Source organism: Armigeres subalbatus, chromosome 1 (assembly GCF_024139115.2).
Source record: "Armigeres subalbatus isolate Guangzhou_Male chromosome 1, GZ_Asu_2, whole genome shotgun sequence".
Taxonomy (NCBI): Eukaryota; Metazoa; Arthropoda; class Insecta; order Diptera; family Culicidae; genus Armigeres; species Armigeres subalbatus.
In genome coordinates this window covers 92,624,384-92,646,526 of record NC_085139.1, presented here as the reverse complement: position 1 = coordinate 92,646,526, position 22,143 = coordinate 92,624,384, and the positions used below count along the sequence as shown (strand labels likewise).

The 22,143-nt window shown below is 39.6% G+C and overlaps 2 protein-coding genes across 3 annotated transcripts; one reads left to right on the top strand and one right to left on the bottom strand.

The window, feature by feature from the left end:
• The first annotated feature begins 4,748 nt into the window (after nt 1–4,748).
• On the top strand, nt 4,749–10,889 carry LOC134224034 (uncharacterized). The gene is made up of 4 exons (XM_062703301.1): nt 4,749–5,142; nt 5,204–5,399; nt 6,770–7,452; nt 9,835–10,889. Exons 2-4 carry the CDS (start codon nt 5,297–5,299, stop codon nt 10,339–10,341), a joined length of 1,293 nt encoding a protein of 430 aa, XP_062559285.1. The 5' UTR covers nt 4,749–5,142; nt 5,204–5,296; the 3' UTR covers nt 10,342–10,889.
• LOC134224117 (uncharacterized) lies at nt 10,228–21,548 on the bottom strand. 2 transcript variants are annotated; one of them, XM_062703488.1, is made up of 4 exons: nt 21,436–21,548; nt 14,125–14,240; nt 13,317–13,778; nt 10,228–10,347 (listed from the first exon to the last, which is right to left on the bottom strand). In XM_062703488.1, the coding sequence occupies exons 2-4, from the start codon at nt 14,138–14,140 to the stop codon at nt 10,316–10,318; spliced, it is 510 nt and encodes a 169-aa protein (XP_062559472.1). In that variant the 5' UTR covers nt 14,141–14,240; nt 21,436–21,548; the 3' UTR covers nt 10,228–10,315. The 2 variants fall into 2 exon arrangements, with proteins under 2 accessions (XP_062559472.1, XP_062559397.1); XM_062703413.1 differs by lacking the exon at nt 10,228–10,347 and adding an exon at nt 11,146–11,790.
• Nucleotides 21,549–22,143: the final 595 nt, after the last annotated feature.

Below are 22,143 nucleotides of genomic sequence, written 5' to 3'. Positions count from 1 at the left end.
TATCAACTTCACACATTGGTAAAATATGTCCCATCAAGATCTCAGTCGTCCTTGGACCGATTTGTGCGATTTTATCTTTAAACGAAAGCTATGTTTTGGCATTGGACCCATTCATTTTTTCTGCAATTGGAAATTCGGTTTCAGAGATATCTGTGAAATACGAATATGAGACATATTTTCAGACTACTAATGAAGAATTGTCACACCAATATCTCAGCCGTCTATGACCCGATTTGAACTCTTTTGGACTTAAACAGAAGCTGTAATATTGCCATTTAAGGCGGCAAATCAAATCTGCAGTCTTTTTGTATTTTTTAAAAATTGTTAAATTTCCAGAAATATCCCTTTTTTTCGATAAAAGCATGATGATATCAGATATTTTATACTCAATTGAAGGTCATATGCATAGAAATTGTAATATGCACAGGGCACACACAACCATTCAAAAGTGTAAGAAGGGTTGCGTTCACTGTAGGTGGATTAAGTCGGGTTTTTAATATTGTTTGTGCCTTTTTTTAATTGAAACGAAGAAATAATAATATTGCTCTACAAGGGTTTGATTCTTCATAGCTCCACAACCGTCTGATATCGGACTTCTACGTGAGGCTCAGGGGGCTTGATTTTGCATAGCTCGACATCCGTCCGTTGTTCGCTCCGCGTCAAAATCGTTCGGTCGGTGGCGAAAAACAAAAGATATTTTATAGATAGTTACTAGATAAAGATTGTCGCTGTCCGGAACATCTTTTGCTGGCGAGGATAGGGGCGCTAAATCCTAAATGGCAAAGAAGGATAAAATCCATACGATTTGACAGGTATGTACCACACATGTTTCGGACAGCAGAACAAAGGGAACCGACGCGACAATCTAACTAAAATATCTTTTCGAAAAACCAATCCTACGCCTTTGCTCACAAGGCTACTTGAGACCCCACTGAATATGTGAAGACCCGATTTTTAATATATCCAAATTCTGCCTACTCCTGATTTTGTCTACACTCGATTATATAACAGTTTTTATATGATTTAGGGGCCCTCCTTAGCCGTGTGGTAAGACGCGCGGCTACAAAGCAAGGTCATGCTAAGGGTGGCTGGGTTTGATTCCCGGTGCCGGTCTAGGCAATTTTCGGATTGGAAATTGTCTCGACTTCCCTGGGCATAAAAGTATCATCGTGTTAGCCATGATATACGAATGCAAAAATGGTAACCTGACTTAGAAACCTCGCAGTTAATAACTGTGGAAGTGCTTAAACACTAAGCTGCGAGCCGGCTCTGTCTCAGTGCGGGGATGTAATGCCAATAATAAGAAGAAGAAGATATGATTTATTCACGATCCAATTTTGCCACATTTTTTTCTCAGAAAAAATACTGAAAATAACTAAAGATTTTCATCGCCTGTTGCTTATAATGAATTATTTCAAAAATTTGGAGGTCTAAAAAGTATAGACACTATAGGTTCCATAGACGAGCTGAGGCGAAGGCGAGTGTAGCCAAACGAACTGTCAGTTAGTGTAGCCAAACGAGCATGACGTCACTATTGCAACCCAAGCAACGCAGCGTGTGACGTCAAATTCGCGTGGTACACTGTGAAAAAGTGGAGAAACACACATAATCGAAATAACCCAACCGTGCCTGGAACCTATAGTGTCTATACTAAAAAGTATAGTAAGAATTATTCAAAATGTTCCCTGTCCACGGATGATGGGGTCAACGTTGATAAGTCAAGTGTCTGCATATTGTTAACATTGTGAAATAATTTGTTCTTTTATAGTTCGCATTGCTAGTATAAAAGTATTATTAGTACCCAACACATTACCGATAGACGATAACGAGATGAATTTATTTGCATCCGAGTATGGTTACACTATTAAGCAGTACTGAAGTAAGTACTTTAAACCCGGTAACATTTCAATTTAACAGAAACGCGTCAAATATTTCTACCAATATATAGAAAATAATTAAACACTTGATATATCATACCTCCATGCAAATACTTAGAGAAGGTGTCGCATGATCTAACATCTGCTTGAGTATATGCTGCGGAGGTTCCGGCAGGGTCTAGTACCAGTCTTAACTAACAAAATACTAACACAAAAGACTGGGAAGCAAACGATCATCCATTGCACCAATTGTAGTTCATAGTTCAGTATACAGTAAGTAGTAAAAGTAGATACTGTAGATTTACTTATTTTGCATTATATACGGTGAATGTATTTGTTATTTCTTTTGTGTAATCTTTTTTTTTACTCTGACTTTTATTGCATGGATCAACGTATAAACAAACCTGTTTCTCTTTTAATTTTTTCGGGTTAGGAAAAAATAAGACATACTCTAATATAGAGAAAGATTGAAGGACATAGAAGACGTGACTAAGTGTATTCTGAAAGACAGATAACCTTATAACACATTAAATGACCGATAGGGAATGAATTCATCATCAGCGCTTGCTTGCTAATCAATAATATAGAGTCACGTTTAACTGAGACCACAGCCACCTATGTACATGAGAATATACTATATGATGCTTTCATCCACTATCCTTTTCTCTACATGACTAATAGTTCGACCACCTAAGGTCGTGAGGAGGATCAACTAATGTCTTTTTAAGCCCATCATCAAATGGAAGTTCACGAAATGGTTTGAAAACATTACCTACTGAATCTAGTTCCGAGATGATGGTGATGCTATGCAAGGCCGTCATAAGTCCACAAAGATAGTATTAGGCGTTTTCTTGGAACAAGGTTCAAAATATGTAGTTGTTAAAATTGCAGGCTCAATTTTTTTTAAGATTGTTTGGTGAACGGTTCTGAACTGTGGCCCATTTTGGCTTTTCGATTCAGTTTTGACTGCTTTCACTAGGTAATTTTCAAAACTTTGGACGATTATTGATACTCATCAAATTGTAATACGATATTTTAGTTTCAAAATACGTTTTCATTAAAAGTACAAAATCGAAAACAAAATATCAATGTTTAGTTATGTGACCAAAAGATCCAACGAGTAGTACATATTTTTAATGATGTTATTCATATAAATCAATGCTTCATAATCGTAAAATTCATTCATTTAGCTAGGAAATAGACGCAATGAAGCATTACCATACCATTGATAACTGAATCTTGGACCAGACTTTAAAGACTTGAATTTTGAAGAGCGGAATAGAACATGACCATTTGACTACTGAAATTTATGATATCAGACAGTACTGTAAAGGATATGACGCCATAATCTTGATCAACCGCCAAAATAATGGAAGCTCTTAGATTAATATGTCGATTTATTGCAATAGTACTTAAATTAATTTATTGTATATTTACGATACCATTTAAATTATTCCATGTTGAAACAAAGTCCACTAGTATGATCCCATCACATTACATCAAAGTGTTATGGCTCGGCTGCGGTGGTGGGCGCGGTGACGCGTTTTGACAGAGAATACAGAATTACTGTCAAGATGCGCCGTTGCGTTAATCGCTATAGAACGGCCTTTACTTGGAGATGGCATCAGTACCACCCGTTGTCAACATAGACTACTATTCGGTATTGAATGTCGGCTCCAAGAAAACATTAAATCAACTTTACATGTTAATTATTCGGAAAACATTCATGCGCGTGATGAGCTTTCATTATTATTATTATTATTTGTTTTCTAAACTGTCAGACTGCGGGAAGGGAAATGTATCGGTATGATCACAATACGAACCCAGACCGCAGTGACCTAGTGAGCAACATAGCTTGAGTCGTCTGCTAGTATTGTGTATCACACTGTGCCACCAAAGTACTCTTTAATGGGTAAAAAAGTACCCATTATGAAGTTAAATAGTTCAACTCATTAAAAGAGTAAACATCGTTTACTCATTAATGAGTAAACAACTTGTACGTCAAAAAAAAGTGTAAATTTCACCCATTATTGGAAAAAGTTTTTTGTTGACAATGGGTAAAATTCACTCTTTATTATTTTGAAAATCGCTAATAATAAAATCTACTTCAATTGTAATTCAATCAATAATTAAACAGTTGCCAAATATGTACATTAAATAAAATCGTTTTATTTCACCAATAATAAATAAATACATCTTTCAATGGCAGTACCGCCGAGAGTTCCGCACCGCGAGAGCATTCTCTCTGCGGGAACAGGCTTCAAAAATTCAGCTGGCACATTTCGTAGAAATAATTAAAATAACCTCCTCACTTAATGCTTCCGGCACTTCTTGTAACCATCACGTATTTTCCCGGGGATTTAATTTAGAGGGCCAGCGATTACTTCATGAGCTTCAATCGAACTCATCCATCGACATTTTCTCGCAAACCTAATTCTTTTCCGACAATTAGCTGTCCGCGAAGATTGAAAAGTTTCCATTTGCTGAAATGAATGTAAATAATATAAATTAAAGCATACAAACCAAATAAAACTAAAACAATGCTCACTTTAACTTCAGTCAACTTTTCGTGACGGCAGTCTTATGTAGATTTGCCGCAAACTATTTTTTCACCCATTAATGGGTAAAATCATTGAACTTGAAAGTGGACACAAATTACCCACAATCAAAATTTTTAAAATACCCATTATTTTGACAGTTTTATATATCGTCAAAAAATGGGTCAATTTTACTCTTTAATGAGTAATGCCGGGTTTACAGTGCACATGCATAGCCCAGCCGAGATACCAGTCTATTAAGACTTTAAGGTTCTGTCTCATTTGGAGAATTAAACTGAAAATAAACTTAAAAGTGACATTTCAATAATTATCGAATAACCCTGCTGGCAGAGCAAGATTACTTTTGACAGATATAGAATCATTTTGCATCGATGTCTTATTGGAATTGCTGGGTAGCACCAGCCATTCTTATAACCGGGTTATTTGCTAATTTTCGAACTGTCACTTTTAAGTTTAATTCTCCAAATGAGACAGACCCTTAAGGACGTTTTCACCGCTGGTCTATTTTTTTGGTCCAATTTTATAACAGTTTCAAAAATATAGACCGCCAAAAATAGACCAAATATTTGGCGTTTTCACCGGTAAAGTTTTATATCGAATGTTTTTGTTTTGATGCCGGAAAAAATGGTAGAAAAAATCTCAGCGGAGATGGTAGGTACGGTTTGGGGTATAAACAAAAATCATTACATTGATTCCGAATTTGTTTGGTAAGTCCTATTTTAAATAGTCTGCTGATAATAGAAATTGATTTTTGCATTTCTTTTTCAGATCCGATTGCAGAATCTGGACGAAGTTAATTGCCGACCGAACTTACTAAGGTAACGAGTGGTACCGAATCTCAGGTACCGTAATCAGGTCAAAATGAGCGATTGGTTTGATGAAATTTTGAACTCCGCCACTGTTGCTCAACATTTCATTGCGGATGACGCCGAAGATGCACTTTTCGCAGAAACTTCTCAAGATGGTGAGTTTATTTCACGTGATCGTTTAGTATCCGCTGTATTCCGTATGATGTTCACTTCATTTTATATCGAAGCGAGGATACCTATACTGTCCAATTATCGCATATTTGTAACATTTGCATTTTGGTTGATTTGGAAAATCATTTGTCAATCCTCCCCACAAACTCAATCATTTCCAGCTTACCACAGATAAGCAAGATAGTAAAGCCTATTCTACTTTTGTGTGATTAGATGCAGCAAATTGAGCATTCTGAACGATTCACAGGCCTTTTACAAAATGAAAAAACAATCAACTCTTCCGCTCATTTTTGGTCGCAACGAAAAATACGCGCCAGATAGTCGCATGAAAAACATACCTCCACAAAAAAGCTACTTTGATATTTCTTAAAATTTGGTCGCCACGTGGTGCATTCCGGCTATGAATGCCTGGATACCACGTGCTATTTGTACTGCGGAGTAATTTTTCACATCTATCAGCGACTTGGAAAATGATCACGAAAATTGTCATTCTGTTGCAAGGCACAATATGCTAGTGTTACAAATATGCAACCATGGGCAGTATACTGGGATTTGCAAATTAGACAGTATATTAAGAATAATCACGTAAACCTTTTACATTTGATGCTTAGGTGAGATCAAGGAAACACGCATATTGATCTGTGAATATTACTGATTAAATCCATGTCCTGTTCAAATCTGAACAAAATCAAGGGAGATTGGACATTTCTTAGAAATAGGTTCAGATCATTTAAAAAAATCAAATTCATTGCAATCAATTCCTTCGATCGCTTATTTATATGACTCTATCCCATTACTGTTTTGACCAGATTCCGTTCTGCAGCAGGTTTAATTAAGGCCGACCTTTTAATGAGTTAAACACATCTAAAACGGTAATTTATTTTGAGACGAATCCCCTTTGGGAACTTATCTTCGGTCCCAATCGGTTTGAGATAATGTGGGTGCTTCGAAATCGACCAATGCATCAAGAACCACCGCAATGTTGTCGTTAGAAAATTCACGCAGGGACCGAGCAATAAAAGGGAGTTCAGATTTGGATTCAGCAAGCTCCAACTCTTTTTTACAATTGTGCATCAGAAGAGATGAGGCATTGGTACTAATACTCTATATTCATTGGTGATTGAAGCATTGGTGATTTTCATCTATATTTTGTAATGTAGCACTTCAATTACCGGACCCTATAGTCATACCATGAACGCACTTTGAATTTTACGTTCAGGCGTCCTGAATAGACAATATCAGATTATAATTAACAGAGTTACAACATATTTAATTACACCTAAAAATATTTATTCCAGTTAATTTGTCCATCCTCGTATGTCTGTTGTTAATAAAAAAACTATTCTGTTTTCAGGAAATGAACAGGGTCGGCGGGGATCTCGACCTGGGCGGAGCCCGAATGTAGATCGAATGTTTAGCTTTGGACATGATAAAATTTACAATGATTACTTTCGTGAGAATTGTGTTTACAATGAGGAGACATTTGAACTACGTTTTCGCATTCCAAAAAACCTTTTTTTGGAGATTATGCAAAGACTACAGGATCGTTATGAATATTTCCGTCTCCGACACGATGCGACTGGTAAACCAGGCCTGAGTACACTGCAAAAATGTACAGCTGCAATTCGGCTGCTGGCATATGGCTCGTCGGCAGATTCCATAGATGAAAACGTTCGAATCGCTACTTCTACCGCTCTAGAGACGTTGAGGCACTTTTGCACTGGTATTATTGAAATCTACGGTAGTGAATACTTAAGACCTCCTAATGCAGAAGAATGCCGAATGCTGATGGCAGAGAACGCAATCAGAGGATTCCCGGGTATGATAGCATCTATTGACTGCATGCATTGGATATGGAAAGCATGTCCAGTTGCGTGGAAAGGACAATATCAAGGAAAGGAAGGGAAGGCAACCATAGTTCTTGAAGCATGTGCCTCATATAATACTTATGTATGGCATTGTTTTTTCGGCTCTCCAGGCACGTTGAACGATGTGAACGTGCTAGATCGATCTCATCTCGTTCATGACATCGTCGAAGTAAGTAACAATCATTTTTTGTTCTGTTGTAGTACATTGCTAGCTACAGGCAAATCCTAACCCAACGAGTATTTTCCCAATATCCAGCCAGGGCCAGGAATAGGGTAAGGCACCCAGAAATCACCCTCCCCCCAGTTTTTGCCCACCTATTTTAAAATCTTTATTTCTCCAAAATTAATTGGAAACAGCTAAAATTCAAGTTTTATTATAATTGTTTGATTATTGTATGGAAAAAAAAATTGAACTTCAACTGTTTCCGACAGCTAGTTTTCGAAAAATAAAGATTTAAATTGGTGGGCGAAAATATTTTGAAATCATTCCCATAAGCAAAATTATTTTGCAGTTACGTGGCTGTCAAACATTTTCCGCTTTTCGATTTTTTCCTTACATGCTGCACGGCGTACAAATGCGCGAGACTCTACATGAATTTACGATGATTTAAATACATCATTGCTCCAATCAGCTGCTGAATCTCGTGAAATTTCGTAACGAGTGTTTTTTAGTTGCATTCTTAAAAATTTTCTACTCGAAATATAATGTGAAAATATTTGTTACAAAGAATACAAAACTTAGTTTATTTTTTTTTTGTTTCCCAAATAATAACAATACTTCTCTAAAATGAGCATAACCAAAATCTCACACTTAAATCATTTCACAGATTTCGGTGAATTTTGCTTCAATTCACCGAAATCTCAACAGCAGAATTGTTCGGTAATTTTTTCATCAATTTTTCTGCGTTTTTTCCTTATTGTTAAACCGCAGAGTTAAACTTTCAAAACCACCGCAGATCTGTAAAATTATTCACCGAACAGTTCTGCTGTTGAAATCTGCGATTTATTTTAATTCAATGTTTGGCTCCGGCACAATAGAAAATTGAGATTGAGTGAGTGACAATGAGTGGGAGTGAGTGAGTGAGAGTGAGTGAGTGAGAATGAGTGAGTGAGAGAGAGTGAGTAAGAGTGAGTGATTGAGTGGGAGTGGGTGAGTAAGAATTAGTAAGTGAGTGAGAATAAGTGTATGTGTGAGATTGAGTGAGTGAGTGAGAATGAGTGGGTGTGGGATTGAGTGAGTGAGCGAAAGTGTGTGAGTGAGAGAAAGAGTGAGTAAGAGTGAGTCATTGACTGGGAGTGAGTGAGTAAGAATTAGTGAGTAAGTGAGGATGAGTGTATGTGTGAGATTGAGTGAGTGATTGAGAATGAGTGGGTTTGAGATTGAGTGAGAATGATTGAGAGAGTACGTGAGTAAGAGAGAGTGAGTGAGAGAGAGTTAGTAAGAGTGAGTGGGAGTGAGTGAGTAAAAATAAGTAAATGAGAGAGAGTGAGTAAGAGTTAGTGATTGAATGGGAGTGAATGATTGAGTGAGTGATGTGAGTGAGTGAGAATGAGTGTGTGCGCGATATTGAGTGAGTGAGAGAGAGTGAATGAGTGAGAGTTAGTGAATGTGTAAAGGTGATTGAGGTGAGTGAGTGATAGTGACTAAGTGATTGAGAATAATAGAGTGAGAATGAGTTAGAGCGTGTGAGTAAGTAAGCGAGTGAGTGAGAGAGAGGTGGCCGTCTCTCTACTGACTATTTCAAACTTCTCAACTTTTACTGCTCACTTTTCACTTCTTACTACTCATTTCTCACTTTACTCTTCTTACTTCTTTACGCTTCTTACTTCTCATTCTCAATTCCCACTTCTCGCTTCTCACTATTAATTTCTTCACTTCTCACAACTAATTTCTTACTGCTCATCTCATTTTTCATTAGTCACTTTTCACTTTTCTTTTCTCACTCATCGTAATTTACTTCACACTTTTCACTTCTCATTTTTCACTTCTCGCGTTTAATTTTCACTACTCACTATTTATCACTTTTCACTTCTAGTTTTAAAATTCTTTTTTGTTATTCTAACTGGTCATTTCTCACTGCTCATTGCTCACTTCTCATTTCTCGCTTCTCATTACTCAGTTTCCTCTTCACACTTCTCACATTTATCATTTTTTACTATCTACTTCACTAGGTTCTTTACATAATTAGTTTCCGTCAGAGATTACGCATTTCCCGTGCGGAATAAATTCAAACGGCATTTTTTTCCCGCGGGATTTGCATCTCTACACATGGGATTTTTATCCGTAAACTTTTCCCGCGATTGGGTTTACGGCAAAATATTTTTTCTTGTAGACTTCTCCTGTCACGGGAAACGCAAATCCCTCTCCCATTTAAATTACATGGGAGACCAAATCCCGTGACAAGTTTTCCGAACTGTAAATCAGCCTTAACCCTGGCCCCTAGTTGATGTTGCTATCTAAAAATATGTACCACGTTCGAAACAACTTCACCAATTATTTTTCAGAATTCTTTTTGTACTGGTTGTGTTATAATTATTCGTTATTTTACAGCGTCGCAGTTTGGGCGGATCCTGGGAAATCGGAAATCACGAGTATGAGCGTGGTTATCTGTTGGCGGATGGCATATATCCCGATTGGAGCGTGTTCCTGAAAACTATATCTATGCCTCAAACTGCCAAGGAGAAGCTTTTCGCCAACTCACAGGAAGCAGCCCGGAAAGACGTAGAACGCTGCTTTTCCAATATTCAGGGTACATGGCAAATAATCGGTAATCCTTGTCGCCTCTTTGACGTCAAGTCAATGCAGGACGTAATAACAACGTGCATCATCTTGCACAATATGCGAATTAAATTCAGAAGTACTGTGAACGAATGTTTTGAACAAAATCCAAACAGAATGGCGGGTTTCGTCGCTGGATCAGCTCCTACGCTGAATATTGGATTCCTTGACTTTTTGGACCAGCGTCAAACAATTAAGGATTCGAGACTTCACTTCCAACTTCGTCAAGATATTATCGAGCATCTTTGGGCAGTCAAAGGCAACAGCGTCGACAGTTAAAGGGAACTGTGAAAGGAAACAAATGTATTCCAATAAATAAAATTAGAAAATTATTAGGGCTCTTTTAGTGGAATATCTTCACCTGTCTTAAGACGAGTTTAGTCAAGAGTTTAGTACTTTCCATTTAACTCGTTATATGACCTCACAGTTGAGGTTGGAATACGTATCTGCAAAGATTTCAAAATGTGGTAGAATCAAGTGGAAAATACTTGGGCTTATTCTATGAGTAGAATGACGTGAGATTCCTCGAATGACGTGAGAAGAGTCGTATAGCTCCATTTGAATAACATGGTCACCTCACGTGAGAATTGCTAAAATCGACTCACCTCACGTCACTCGACTCGTAGAATAAGCCCAACTAAACTCGTCTTATGACAGGTAAAATAAAACTAGTTTATACAATTCTTTGGTTACGAAATCAGTGTTGTGCTGAATCATTATCATACGATAATGATTGCAATTTTTGAAAACTTTGAAAACTGACGTGAAGACAGTAGGCGAGTTGTCGTCGGCGACAACTTCTCAAATTTTGTACTCAAACGATAATAAACACAGAATTTTAATTCAAACATTGATCTTTACTTTTTGTCACTCCCCGATTTTATCACGTTTTCGACCCGATTTTGTCACCCCAAAAAAATTTGAAAATTTTAGTCGTGAATTTTATTTTTGTAAATAATACCGCAAACAACAATCACTTTCATGAAATAACTTTCACCGCCTTCAGTTTAGTATACATCATTTCTGAGTACATGTCAGGGATTTTTTACGCCTTTTCAACAAGAAATAACGAGTACCACTCCCGCATTTTACCTTTACAAGACATAAACTGATTCATATTTGAAAAATGAAATAGAAAAACTAAAATAAAAAATTTTACGATTTTGTCACCCCAAAATTCACCAAGGGGGTGATAAAATCGGAATATTACTGTAATGGAGATTGTTTCATCTTTGTCATTAAGCATCACTGAAAAACAATGTCACTGAGCAAAAGGGATTGTATGCTATAGAAAATCAATAATCAAACTTCCTCGAGGAACTCGGCCTCAAAAAGTTCCTCATCAAATTCTTCATCAAGTACTGGCTGTTTTTCAGCTTCGTCGTTGGGCAGATATTTTTTTGCTATATCAAATTTCTGTTTCTCGATTACTTGTCTACTCAGCACATCCAGATCGTTCAATGGTGTTGTGAGTAGTTTTAGTTCTGTAGCCCTCTCCATAACTACTGTATGTCTTTCTAACAGATCGTTTTTTCGCTTCATTTCGTGTATCACTTTCTGCCATACATTTTCTCCAGGCGTTTCATAAATCCGTTTAGCCTTATTCCTGCCAAGTGGTCGTTGTGCAGCCGTGGGTGTATAAAATAAATCACGTTCCATGGACTCCGTTCCTACGGGCGCATTGACAGGGGACATGGTGATAGATCCTTCTGCTGTGAAGAACAGTTGCTAATTAAAATGAGTAGAAAAGATACAAACATATTTGAAACATACTACCTCTACTGTTGAAAAGCATCTATCTACTAACAGATAACTACACTGCCGTGAATCGCATATCTGTCCCATCTTTGCTAGCTTTCCTATTCATATGGGATTAATATGCGATTCAAGGCAGTACACAGAACATATTATTACAACCGCATTGCTGAAAGCATACAGTGGACGTTCGATAACTGAAATGCTTTTTAACTGCATGCGAGTTATCGGACCGTTAAACTTCAAAACCAGTGACATTCATTTTGCTCATTCGGAAGCATTTGTATTGCATCTGACATCGACTAACAACCGTTTAACGTTTAAAATGTGTTGCAGTTATCGAATTTCTAGTATTGTAGGACAATATTTTTAATAGACGTGCTAACAGCAGTGCATACCCGAGCAAAGCTTGAGAGCAAATCGATAACTAATTTTGTTCTTGTGAAATCGCCTAATTTTGATAACTCAGGGTGATATCCTTTTGGCCGTTTTAACGGTTAAAAGATCAAAATCTACAGCAGAAAATCTTACTGTGACATCAAATCGAAAACTATTCCTGCTATCGATGAGAGCAAATCGAAAACTGATTTTGATATTGGTTCCGATAACAAAATAAGTACACAGTTTGATGTCAGATTATACAATTTAGAAATCAACAGCAAAATGAGATCCAAATATGTAATCAGTCATGATGATTCATATTTGAAAACAAATTATGATTTCAATTTGATATCTATATCAAAATATGTTCTCTATATGCTGTCTGTATGTTTTCAGACTTTGCTCGGGTAAGAAGTACAAAAAAACATAAGGGGCGTTCTAAAAAAAGGGAGGGTCAAGATTTTGTGCGTACACACAGTGCATACACTTGGTATACAAAAACAAGCGAAAAGAGAGTTCGAATCACCCCTAATACTAAGGACACACCTGTGGTACTTGTACCACAGACAAACAGACGTAACTCTTCATACAAACTGTTCGAAAAATTATCGTCATTCGCTTCCTGTTTCGTGTTTCAGAAAACACTACTGCCATCTGTTATCAGAATCGCGAGAAACACAGTCGGCCATGATTATTTCCCATTTGACGTTTGCTGCTAACGCATACATCTATATCAATCATCATCATCGTCATCAACACAGAAAACATTCAGCAGCATATACACTAATCAAATGTCAAAGCGATTGAACACTAGCGCCTCTCTTGGCACAATCGCGTAGCACAGATGTATTTCAAATCAACCGTTGAACACGTGAACGATGTTGAAATGAGAAGTGTTACGTCTGTTTGTCTGTGCTTGTACCATGGTACAAGAGGACAAGAAAATTATTCCAAGGCTATTTTTAATAAAGACAATAATCGGTTCGGTGCTCATTTCAAGATTCTTGTACCATGGTTCTTATACCACCAGTGTGTCATCAGTATAAAAAAAACTACTTATTTTTCATGCAATACATAGAATTCAAAAAAATTGAATAAATAAAAAAATATCAACATACCATCGTCAACTGACCTCATCCTCTTATTGGCACTAGCGACTTGGAATTTCGGCTCTGTTTTCAAAATATCGTAGCACCTTTGAATCTTAAAATGTCTTTGCTTCGTCTCTCTCAAAAATAATTCTCTCGCGGCCTGGTACTTATCATCCGTACTTTCTCCGCTTTTGTTCGCCCGGTTCACAAATGCCAAACATCCGATGTACTTCGATATTTGGTGGCTCAATTGGTTGAATCGCTGTCGCACACCGTCCACCGGTCTGTCTTTAATATAGTACATCTTTATCCCCGCGTGCTGTCTGACTGCCATCCAAAAAGTTGTTTTACTCTGATCTGTTCCTTTTACAGAATCTTTTGATATGGCCAGCCAGGAAAGACATAGCTGGGCATCTTCATCCTCAGTCCAGTTCCTACCTCTCTTGCTCTCATTGGATTGAGTTTGAGTTAATTGTTGAGACGTGGATCCTGAGGAAATTATGAGAACGAGTAGAAAAACTTTAATCCCAGATATATTAAAATTATGCTTAAAGCCTATCCAGCATTTCGCGCACAGTAATGGCTGCCGTTTTTTGACACTTGGCTGCCTAGAAAAGTTTCAAAAACGGCAGCCATTACCGCGCGCGAAATGCTGGATAAAGATTACGCCACTTATTAGAATGAAAAATCATGTTAACGAGAAAAAAAATATCCAAACTTCCGATTATTTTTTGAATGTTTTATAGGTCATTATAGCTGTACTGATTAGCAATTAATATTTCTGATTTTCTATGTGACGTTTTTATTTTAGTTGTATACATGCTTATTTTCCTACCTTCTTCGAAGTCCATTCTTTTCAGTTAACAGATGAATAATAGTTGTTTCAAAGATATTATGTCGACGATGTTCGGCACAAAAAGAAAATCAAAATAATCAGCATACGCAAATATCCTGAAAAGAATAATAAACTGACATTATTTTATCTAATTCTATAGAAATTGTGCCGTGAATAGCTGCGCGAAATAATCTAAAAGGACTTCCAGAAAGAATTACTGGATGAACACTAGGAAGAATCCTTGGAGGAACTCCATGAAGAATCCCTGGAGGAACTCCAAGAAGAATCTCTGGACGAACTCCAGGATGAATTGCAGGAGGAACTTCAGGAAGAGTCCCTGTAGGAACTCCAAGAAGAACCCCTGGAGAAACTCCAAGAAGAATCCTTCGAGGAACTTCACGAAGAATTCGCGGAGGAACTCTAGAAAAAAAAAATGGTGGAGGAACTTAAGGGAGAATCCCGGGAGGAACTCTAAGAAGAATCCTTGGAAGAACACAAGAAAGAATCCCTGGAGGAAATTCAGGAAGAATCCCTGGAGAATTCCAAGAAGAATTTCTAGAGAAACTCCAGGAAGAATCCCTGGAGATATTCAATGAAGAATCTACACACTAAGTTTTTGTTTTTCGAGCTCGGCAAGAACACAAGAAAGAATCCCTGGAGGAAATTCAGGAAGAATCCCTGGAGAATTCCAAGAAGAATTTCTAGAGAAACTCCAGGAAGAATCCCTGGAGATATTCAATGAAGAATCTACACACTAAGTTTTTCTTTTTCGAGCTCGGCAAAATCGGGCACCGCTGTAGCTCAGTAAATTTAAAAACTGAATCTCGGCAGAAAATTTCGTTTATTACTGATTTTCAGCAAAATATTTACCGTATCTCAGCAACCGAAACGTCACTTTTACTGAGATTTCGGCAATTAAGTGTGTATGTAGTAACTCCAGGAAGAATCTCTGGATGAACTCAAGGATAATTCCTTGGACGAACTCCACGATGAATCCCTGGAGAAACTCCAGGAAGAATCTCTGGAGGAACTCCAGGAAAAATCTCTGGGGGAACTCCAGGAAAAATCCCTGAAGAAACTCCAGGTAAAATGCCTGGAGCAATTCCAGGAAGAATCCCTGGAGGAACTTCAGTGAGAATCCCTGGAGGAGCTTAAGGAAGAATCCCTGGAAGAGTTTCAGAAATAATCCCTGGAGAAGTTCCAGGAAGAATCCCTGGAGGAGCCCCAGGAAGAATCCCTGGAGGAGCTCCAGGAAGAATCCCTGGAGGAGCTGCAGAAAGAATCCCTGGAGGAGCTCCAGGAAGAATTTCTGGATTTCCTTCAAGAATATGCCCTGGGGGAACTTCAGGAAGAATCCATGGATGAACTCTAGAAAAATCCCTGGAAGAACTCCAGGAAAAATCCCTGGAGAAAGTCAAAAAAGAATCCCTGGAGGAATTCCAGTAAGAATAACTAGAGGAACTTCAGGAAGAATCCCTGACGAAACTATGTACATGAAGAATCCTTGGAGGAACTCCAGAAAGAATCCTTGAAGGAGCACCAGAAAAAATCCGAAGGAACTAAAAAAAAAACCCTGAAGGAACTCCAAAAATAACCCTTGGAGGAACTCTAGGAAGAATCCCTGGTGGTACTCCAGGAAGAATCTTTGGACGAACTCAAGGATAGATCCCTGGATGAACTTCAGGATGAATCCCTGGAGGATCTCCAGGAAAACTCCCGGGAGGAACACCAGTAAGAATCGGTACAGGAACTCCAGGAAGAATCACTGGAGGGAGTTTAGGAAAAATCCCTGGAAGAACTCTGGGAAGAATCTGTGGAAGAACTCCAAAGTAAATCCCTGAAAGAACTCCAGGTAGAGTCCCTGGAGGAACTCTAGAAAGAATGTGTGCAGGACCTCCAGGAAGAATTACTGGAGGAACGCCGGTAAGAATCCCGGGAGGAACTACAGAAAGAGTTCTTGAGGAGCTCCAAGAAGAACCCCTGGGAAACTTCAAGAAGCATTCGTGGAGGAACTTCAGAAAAAAATTTGCAGAGGAACTTAAGGAAGAATCCCGGAAGGAACTCCAGGAAGAATCCCTGGAAGAACACAAGAAAGAATCCCTGGAGGAAATTCAGGAAGAATCCCTGGAGAATTTCAAAAAGAATTTCTGGAAAAATTCCATGAAGAATCCCTGGAGAAATTCCATGAAGAATCTATGGAGAAACTCCTGGAAGAATCTCTGGATGAACTTCAGAATAATTCCCTGGACGAACTCCACGATGAATCCCTGGAGAAACTCCAGGAAGAATCTCTGGAGGAACTCTAGGAAAAATCTCTGGAGGAACTCCAGGAAAAATCCCTGAAGGAACTCCAGTAAGAATCCCAAGAGGATCTCTGGGAAGAATCCCTGGAGAAACTCCAGGAAGAATCCCTGGAAAAGCTCCAGGAAGAATCCCTAGAGGAGCTCCAGGAAGAATACCGGGCGGAGCTCCAGGAAGAATCCTTGGAGGAGCTCCAGGAAGATTCCTTGGAGGAGTTCCAGGAAGAACCCCTGGAGGAGCTCCAGGAAGAATTCCTGGAGGAGCTCCAGGAAGAATCCCTGGAGGAGCTCCAGGAGGAATCCCTGGAGGAGCTTCAGGAAGAATCCTTGGAGGAGCTCCAGGAAGAATCCCTGGAAGGGCTCCAGGAAGTATCCCTGGAGGAGCTCCAGGAAGAATACCGGGCGGAGCTCCAGGAAGAATCCTTGGAGGAGCTCCAGGAAGATTCCTTGGAGGAGTTCCAGGAAGAACCCCTGGAGGAGCTCCAGGAAGAATCCCTGGAGGAGCTGCAGGAGGAATCCCTGGAGGAGCTTCAGGAGGAATCCTTGGAGGAGCTCTAGGAAGAATCTCTGGAGGGGCTCCAGGAAGAATCCCTGGAGGAACTCCAGGAAGAATCCCTGGAGGAACTCCAGGAAGAATCCCTGGAGGAACTCCAGGAAGAATCCCTGGAGGAACTCCAGGAAGAATCCCTGGAGGAACTCCAGGAAGAATCCCTGGAGGAACTCCAGGAAGAATCCCTGGAGGAACTCCAGGAAGAATCCCAGGAGAATTTCAAAAAGAATTTCTGGATAAATTCCAGGAAGAATCCCTGGAGAAATTCCATGAAGAATCTATGGAGGAACTCCTGGAAGAATCTCTGGATGAACTTCAGGATAATTCCCTGGACGAACTCCACGATGAATCCCTGGAGAAACTCCAGGAAGAATCTCTGGAGGAACTCCAGGAAAAAATTCTGGAGAAACTCCAGGAAAAATCTCTGGAGGAACTCCAGGAAAAATCCCTGTTAGAAACTCCAGGTAAAATGCCTGGAGGAATTCCAGGAAGAATCCCTGAAGGAACTCCAGGAGAAATATCATGAGGAACTCCGGGAAGAATCCCTGGAGAAACTCCAGGAAGAATCCCAAGAGGAACTCTGGGAAGAATCCCTGGAGAAACTCCAGAAAGAATCCCTGGAAAAGCTCAAGCAAGAATCCCTAGAGGAGCTCCAGGAAGAATCCCTGGAGGAGCTCCAGGAAGAATCCCTGGAGGAGCTGCAGGAGGAATTTCTGGAGGAGCTTCGGGAAGAATTTTCGGAGGAGCTCTAGAAAGAATCTCTGGAGGGGCTCCAGGAAGTATCCCTGGAGGTGCTCCAGGAAGAATTCCTGGAGGAACTCCAGGAAGAATCCCTGGAGGAACTCCAAGAAGAATCCCTGGAGGAACTCCAGGAAGAATCCCTGGAGGAACTCCAGGAAGAATCTCTGGAGGAACTCCAGGAAGAATCCCTGGAGGAACTCCAGGAAGAATCCCTGGAGGAACTCCAGGAAGAATCCCTGGAGGAACTCCAGGAAGAATCCCCGAATGAGGTCCAGGAAAAATCCCTGGAGGAGCTCCAGGAAGAATCTCTGAAGGAGCTCCAGGAAGAATTCCTGGAGGAGCTTCAGGAAGAATCCCTGGAGGATCCAGGAAAAATCCACGAAGGAGCTCCAGGAAGAATCCCTGGAGAAGCTCCAGGAATAATCTCTGGAGGAGCTCCAGGAAGAATCCCTGGAGTTCTTTAAAGAATAACACCTGGAGGAACTGCAGGAAGAATCCATGAAGGTACTCCGGAAAAATCCCTGGAAGAACTCTAGGAAGAATCCCTGCAGAAAGTCCAGGAAGGATCCCTGGAGGAATTCCAGTAAGAATAGCAAGAGGAACTTCAGGAAGAATCCCTGACGAAACTGCATGAAGAATCCTTGGAGGAACTCCAAGAAGAATCCCTGAAGGAACTCCAGGAAGAATCCTTGAAGGAGCTCCGATAAGAATCCGAAGGAACTCCAGAAATAACCCTTGGAGAAACTGTAGGAAGAATCCCTGGTGGAACTCCAGGAAGAATCTTTGGACGAACTTCAGGATGAATCCCTGAAGGAACTCCAGAAAAAATCCCTGTAGGAACTCCAGGAAAAATCCCAGGAGGAACACCAGGAAGAATCCCTGCAGGAACTCTAGGAAGAATCACTGGAGGGACCAAAGGAAGTTTAGGAAGAATCCCTGGAGGAACTCTAGGAAAAATCTGTGGAGGAACTCCAAAATAAATCTCTGGAAGAACTCCAGGAAGAACCCCAGAAAGAATTTGTGAAGGGCCTCCAGGAGGAATTACTAAAGGAACGCCAGGAAGAATCTCTGGATGGACTCCAGGGTGAATCCCTGCAGGAACTCCAGGAAGAATCCCTAGTGGAGCTCCAGGATCTGAAGAAACTCCAAAAATAACCCCTGGAGGAACTCCAGGAAGAATCTTTGGACGAACTCCACGACGAATCCCTGGAGAAATTCCAGGAAAAATCCCAGGAGGAACTCCAGAGAGAACACCAAAAGAATCCCTTCAGGAACTCCAGGAAGAATCCCTGAAGGAACTCCAGGATTAATCAATAGAGGATCGAAAGGAAGACTTCTTGAAGAAACTCCAAGAAGAACTGCTGAAGGAATTTCAGGAAGAATCCCTGGATAAACTTCAAGATAAATGCCTGGAGGATAATAGAAAGAATCTATGGAGCAACTCCAGGAAAAATTTCTAAAGGAACTCCAAAAAGATTCCCTGCAGAAACTGTAAGAAAAATTCCTGCAGCAATTCCAGGAAGATCCAGGAAACATCCCAAAAGAATTCCAAGAAACATTTCTGCAGGAACTCCAGGGAGATTCCTTGAAAGAAGTCCAGAAAGAATCCCTGGAGGAACTTCAGGAAAAATCCCTCGAGAAACTCCAGGAAGAATCTCTGAAGGAACTCCAAGAAAAACCCCTGGAGGAGGTTCATGAAGAATTCATGGAGGAACTCCAGGGAGAATCTGTGGAGGACCTTCAAGAAGAATCCCTGGAAGAACACCAGGAAGAATCCCTGCAGGAACTCCATGAAGAATCCCTGAAGGAACTCCAGGCAGAATTACTGGAGGAACCAAAGGAAGACTTCTTGGAGGAACTCCAAGAACTCCTGGAGGAATTTCAGAAAGAATCTCTGGAGGAACTCTAGGAAGAATCTGTAGAGAAATTCCAAGATAAATCTCTGGAGGAACTCTAGGCAGAATTCCTGAGGGAATTCCAGGAAGCTTCCTAGAGGAACTCTAAAAAGAATTTGTGGAGAACTCTAGAAAGAATCTGTGGAGAAACACCAATATAAATACCTTGAGGATACCTTGGGCCCTCCTTAGCCGTGCGGTAAGACGCGCGGCTACAAAGCAAGACCATGCTGAGGGAGGCTGGGTTCGATTCCCGATGCCGGTCTAGGCAATTTTCGGATTGGAAATTATCTCGACTTCCCTGGGCATAAAAGTATCATCGTGTTAGCCTCATGATATACGAATGCAAAAATGGTAACCTGGCTTAGAAACCTCGCAGTTAATAACTGTGGAAGTGCTTAATGAACACTAAGCTGCGAGGCGGCTCTGTCCCAGTGTGGGGATGTAATGCCAAAAAGAAGAAGAAGAAGACCTTGAGGATATCTAGGAAGAATATATGGAGGAACTCCAGGAAAAAACTCCAAAAAGATTCCCTGCAGAAACTCTAAGAAGAATTCCTGCAAGAATTCCAGGAAGATTCCCAGGAAGAATCTCTGCAGGAACTCTTGAAAGAAGTTCAGGAAGAATTCGTGGAGGAACTCCAGGAAGAATTCCTAGGGGAGTACCAGGAATATTCTTGGAGGAACTCCAGGAAGAAATTCTGGAGGAACTCTAGGAAGAATTTCTGGAGGAACTCTAGGAAGAATCGGTGGAGGAACTCTAGGATAAATCTCTGATGGTACTTCAAGAAGATTATCTGTAGGAACTCCAAGAAGAATTCCTTCAGGAACTCCAGGAAGATTCCCTGGAACAACTTCAGGAAGAATCCCTGGAGGAACTTCAGGAAGAATCAGGAGGATCTCCAACAGAAACGGGAGGAGGGAATTCTAAAAAAACTCGGGGAGCATCTTCAGAAAGAACATCAGAGGAATTGCAGAAGCTCCAGGAAATCCCGCTAAAATTACTTCAGGAATTGCTATAGGAGTTCCTTCAGATGATTTTAAAAACTTTTCCCTTCAATTTCTCTCGAACCTCTCCAAGAATTCCTCACGAAGTTTTAGATGGAATTCCTCCTGCAAGTTTCTACAAGAAATCCTTATTCAATTGAGTTGCACCAGTAAGTTCTCCTGTAATTACGGAGAAACTCGTGCTATTTACTCCAAGAGGATTTTTACTGAAATTTATTAACGATTTTTATTATTAACGATTTTTTTTAGGAACTTTCGGAGGAATTCCAGGTGAAGCAAACCTCGACAAATATCTGGAAGCATCCATTCATGGACGAACTAAAAAAGGAATACCCTCTTAAAAAAATTTCTACCCGAAAGCCAAGTGTCATTCCCGGCGGAACTTCAAATCCAGGGGAGTTATTGCTGGTGAAACATCAAGGAAGAATTCCCGGAAGATATTCAAGCGAGAAATTTCTGACGAAACAGGAAGAATTCTTGAAAGTACCAGAAAAGGAATTCTAGGCAGAACTCCATGAAACGTTACGTCATATAAGCGTGGTGTTATTCCATATTATCATACAAATCCTTCGAAAATTCAATGAAATACTTCCTGCAACCTGACAGGAGCAGCTCAGAAATCTGGTTAATTGAAGATCTAATTTATTTGGAGGATTGGAATTTCTAATGGAATTTCAAACTCCCGAAGTTATCGGAAAGGAGCGCAGGTGAAATTATTTAGAACTCTTCGAAGCGAAATTTCCGATTTCCTATAGGAATTATAATTATCACCTCGAATATGATTATAGCTCTGGGAATACTTTGTAAAATAAACCTACCTGAATTACTGACAAGAAACAAGCAAATTATATAATTAAAAGAATCTCCAGCTGGCTATTTTCCATTCGAAAAAAAAAATTACTGCTGATGCTATAGCTATAGCTGTTGTTGAAAAATTCAATAAAATGAAAGGATAAAAACAAAACAACGTCTGTCAAACAAGTCTTCTTCTTTTTGATATTGTTCGAAAAAAATTGAAACCGGACTGGATTCTGGTCCAAAACTCAGAAAAAATGAACCAAAAGAGTATGACAGTTTCAATTTTTTGAAACGAAACTGTTCGAAAAATAAATTTAGACCGCCCCGGTGAAAATGGTAAATTTAGATTTGGTCTATTCTACTGTCAAAATTTGGAATAGAACGCGACCAGTGAAAACGTCCTTACACTACAACTGCACTCCAAATAATCTAAACGGTACATTTTACGTGCACACGTAGCTGCAAATGCTTCAGAAAATTCAGGTGAAGCTTACGTGTCCGGTGAATTCTATCCAAAACTCAAGTAGAACTTACCTGATTTTCACGTAGAATGAGAATTCTATCAAAAAATCAGGTAAAAGTTACGTGAATTTCAGGTGGAAAAAATCTACGTACTTTTTCAGGTGGAAACAACGTGCAGATTTTTTTGGGTGTGGTCAACTCTCGAAAAAAAAATAAGAATTATTCAAAATGTTTTGGAAGTCTATATGACAGTCAAAAATCATTAA

What these genes read in the sequence shown, in the direction of transcription:
- LOC134224117 (XM_062703413.1), bottom strand. An exon ending in GATGAGGTCAGTTGACGATG is followed by an intron (nt 11,791 to 13,316) that starts GTATGTTGATAT and finishes CATTTTAATTAG; the next exon opens with CAACTGTTCTTCACAGCAGA.
- LOC134224034 (XM_062703301.1), top strand. Translation starts at nt 5,297, where the DNA reads ATGAGCGATTGGTTTGATGAAATTTTGAACTCCGCCACTGTTGCTCAA. An exon ending in CGCAGAAACTTCTCAAGATG is followed by an intron (nt 5,400 to 6,769) that starts GTGAGTTTATTT and finishes TTCTGTTTTCAG; the next exon opens with GAAATGAACAGGGTCGGCGG. An exon ending in TCGTTCATGACATCGTCGAA is followed by an intron (nt 7,453 to 9,834) that starts GTAAGTAACAAT and finishes GTTATTTTACAG; the next exon opens with CGTCGCAGTTTGGGCGGATC.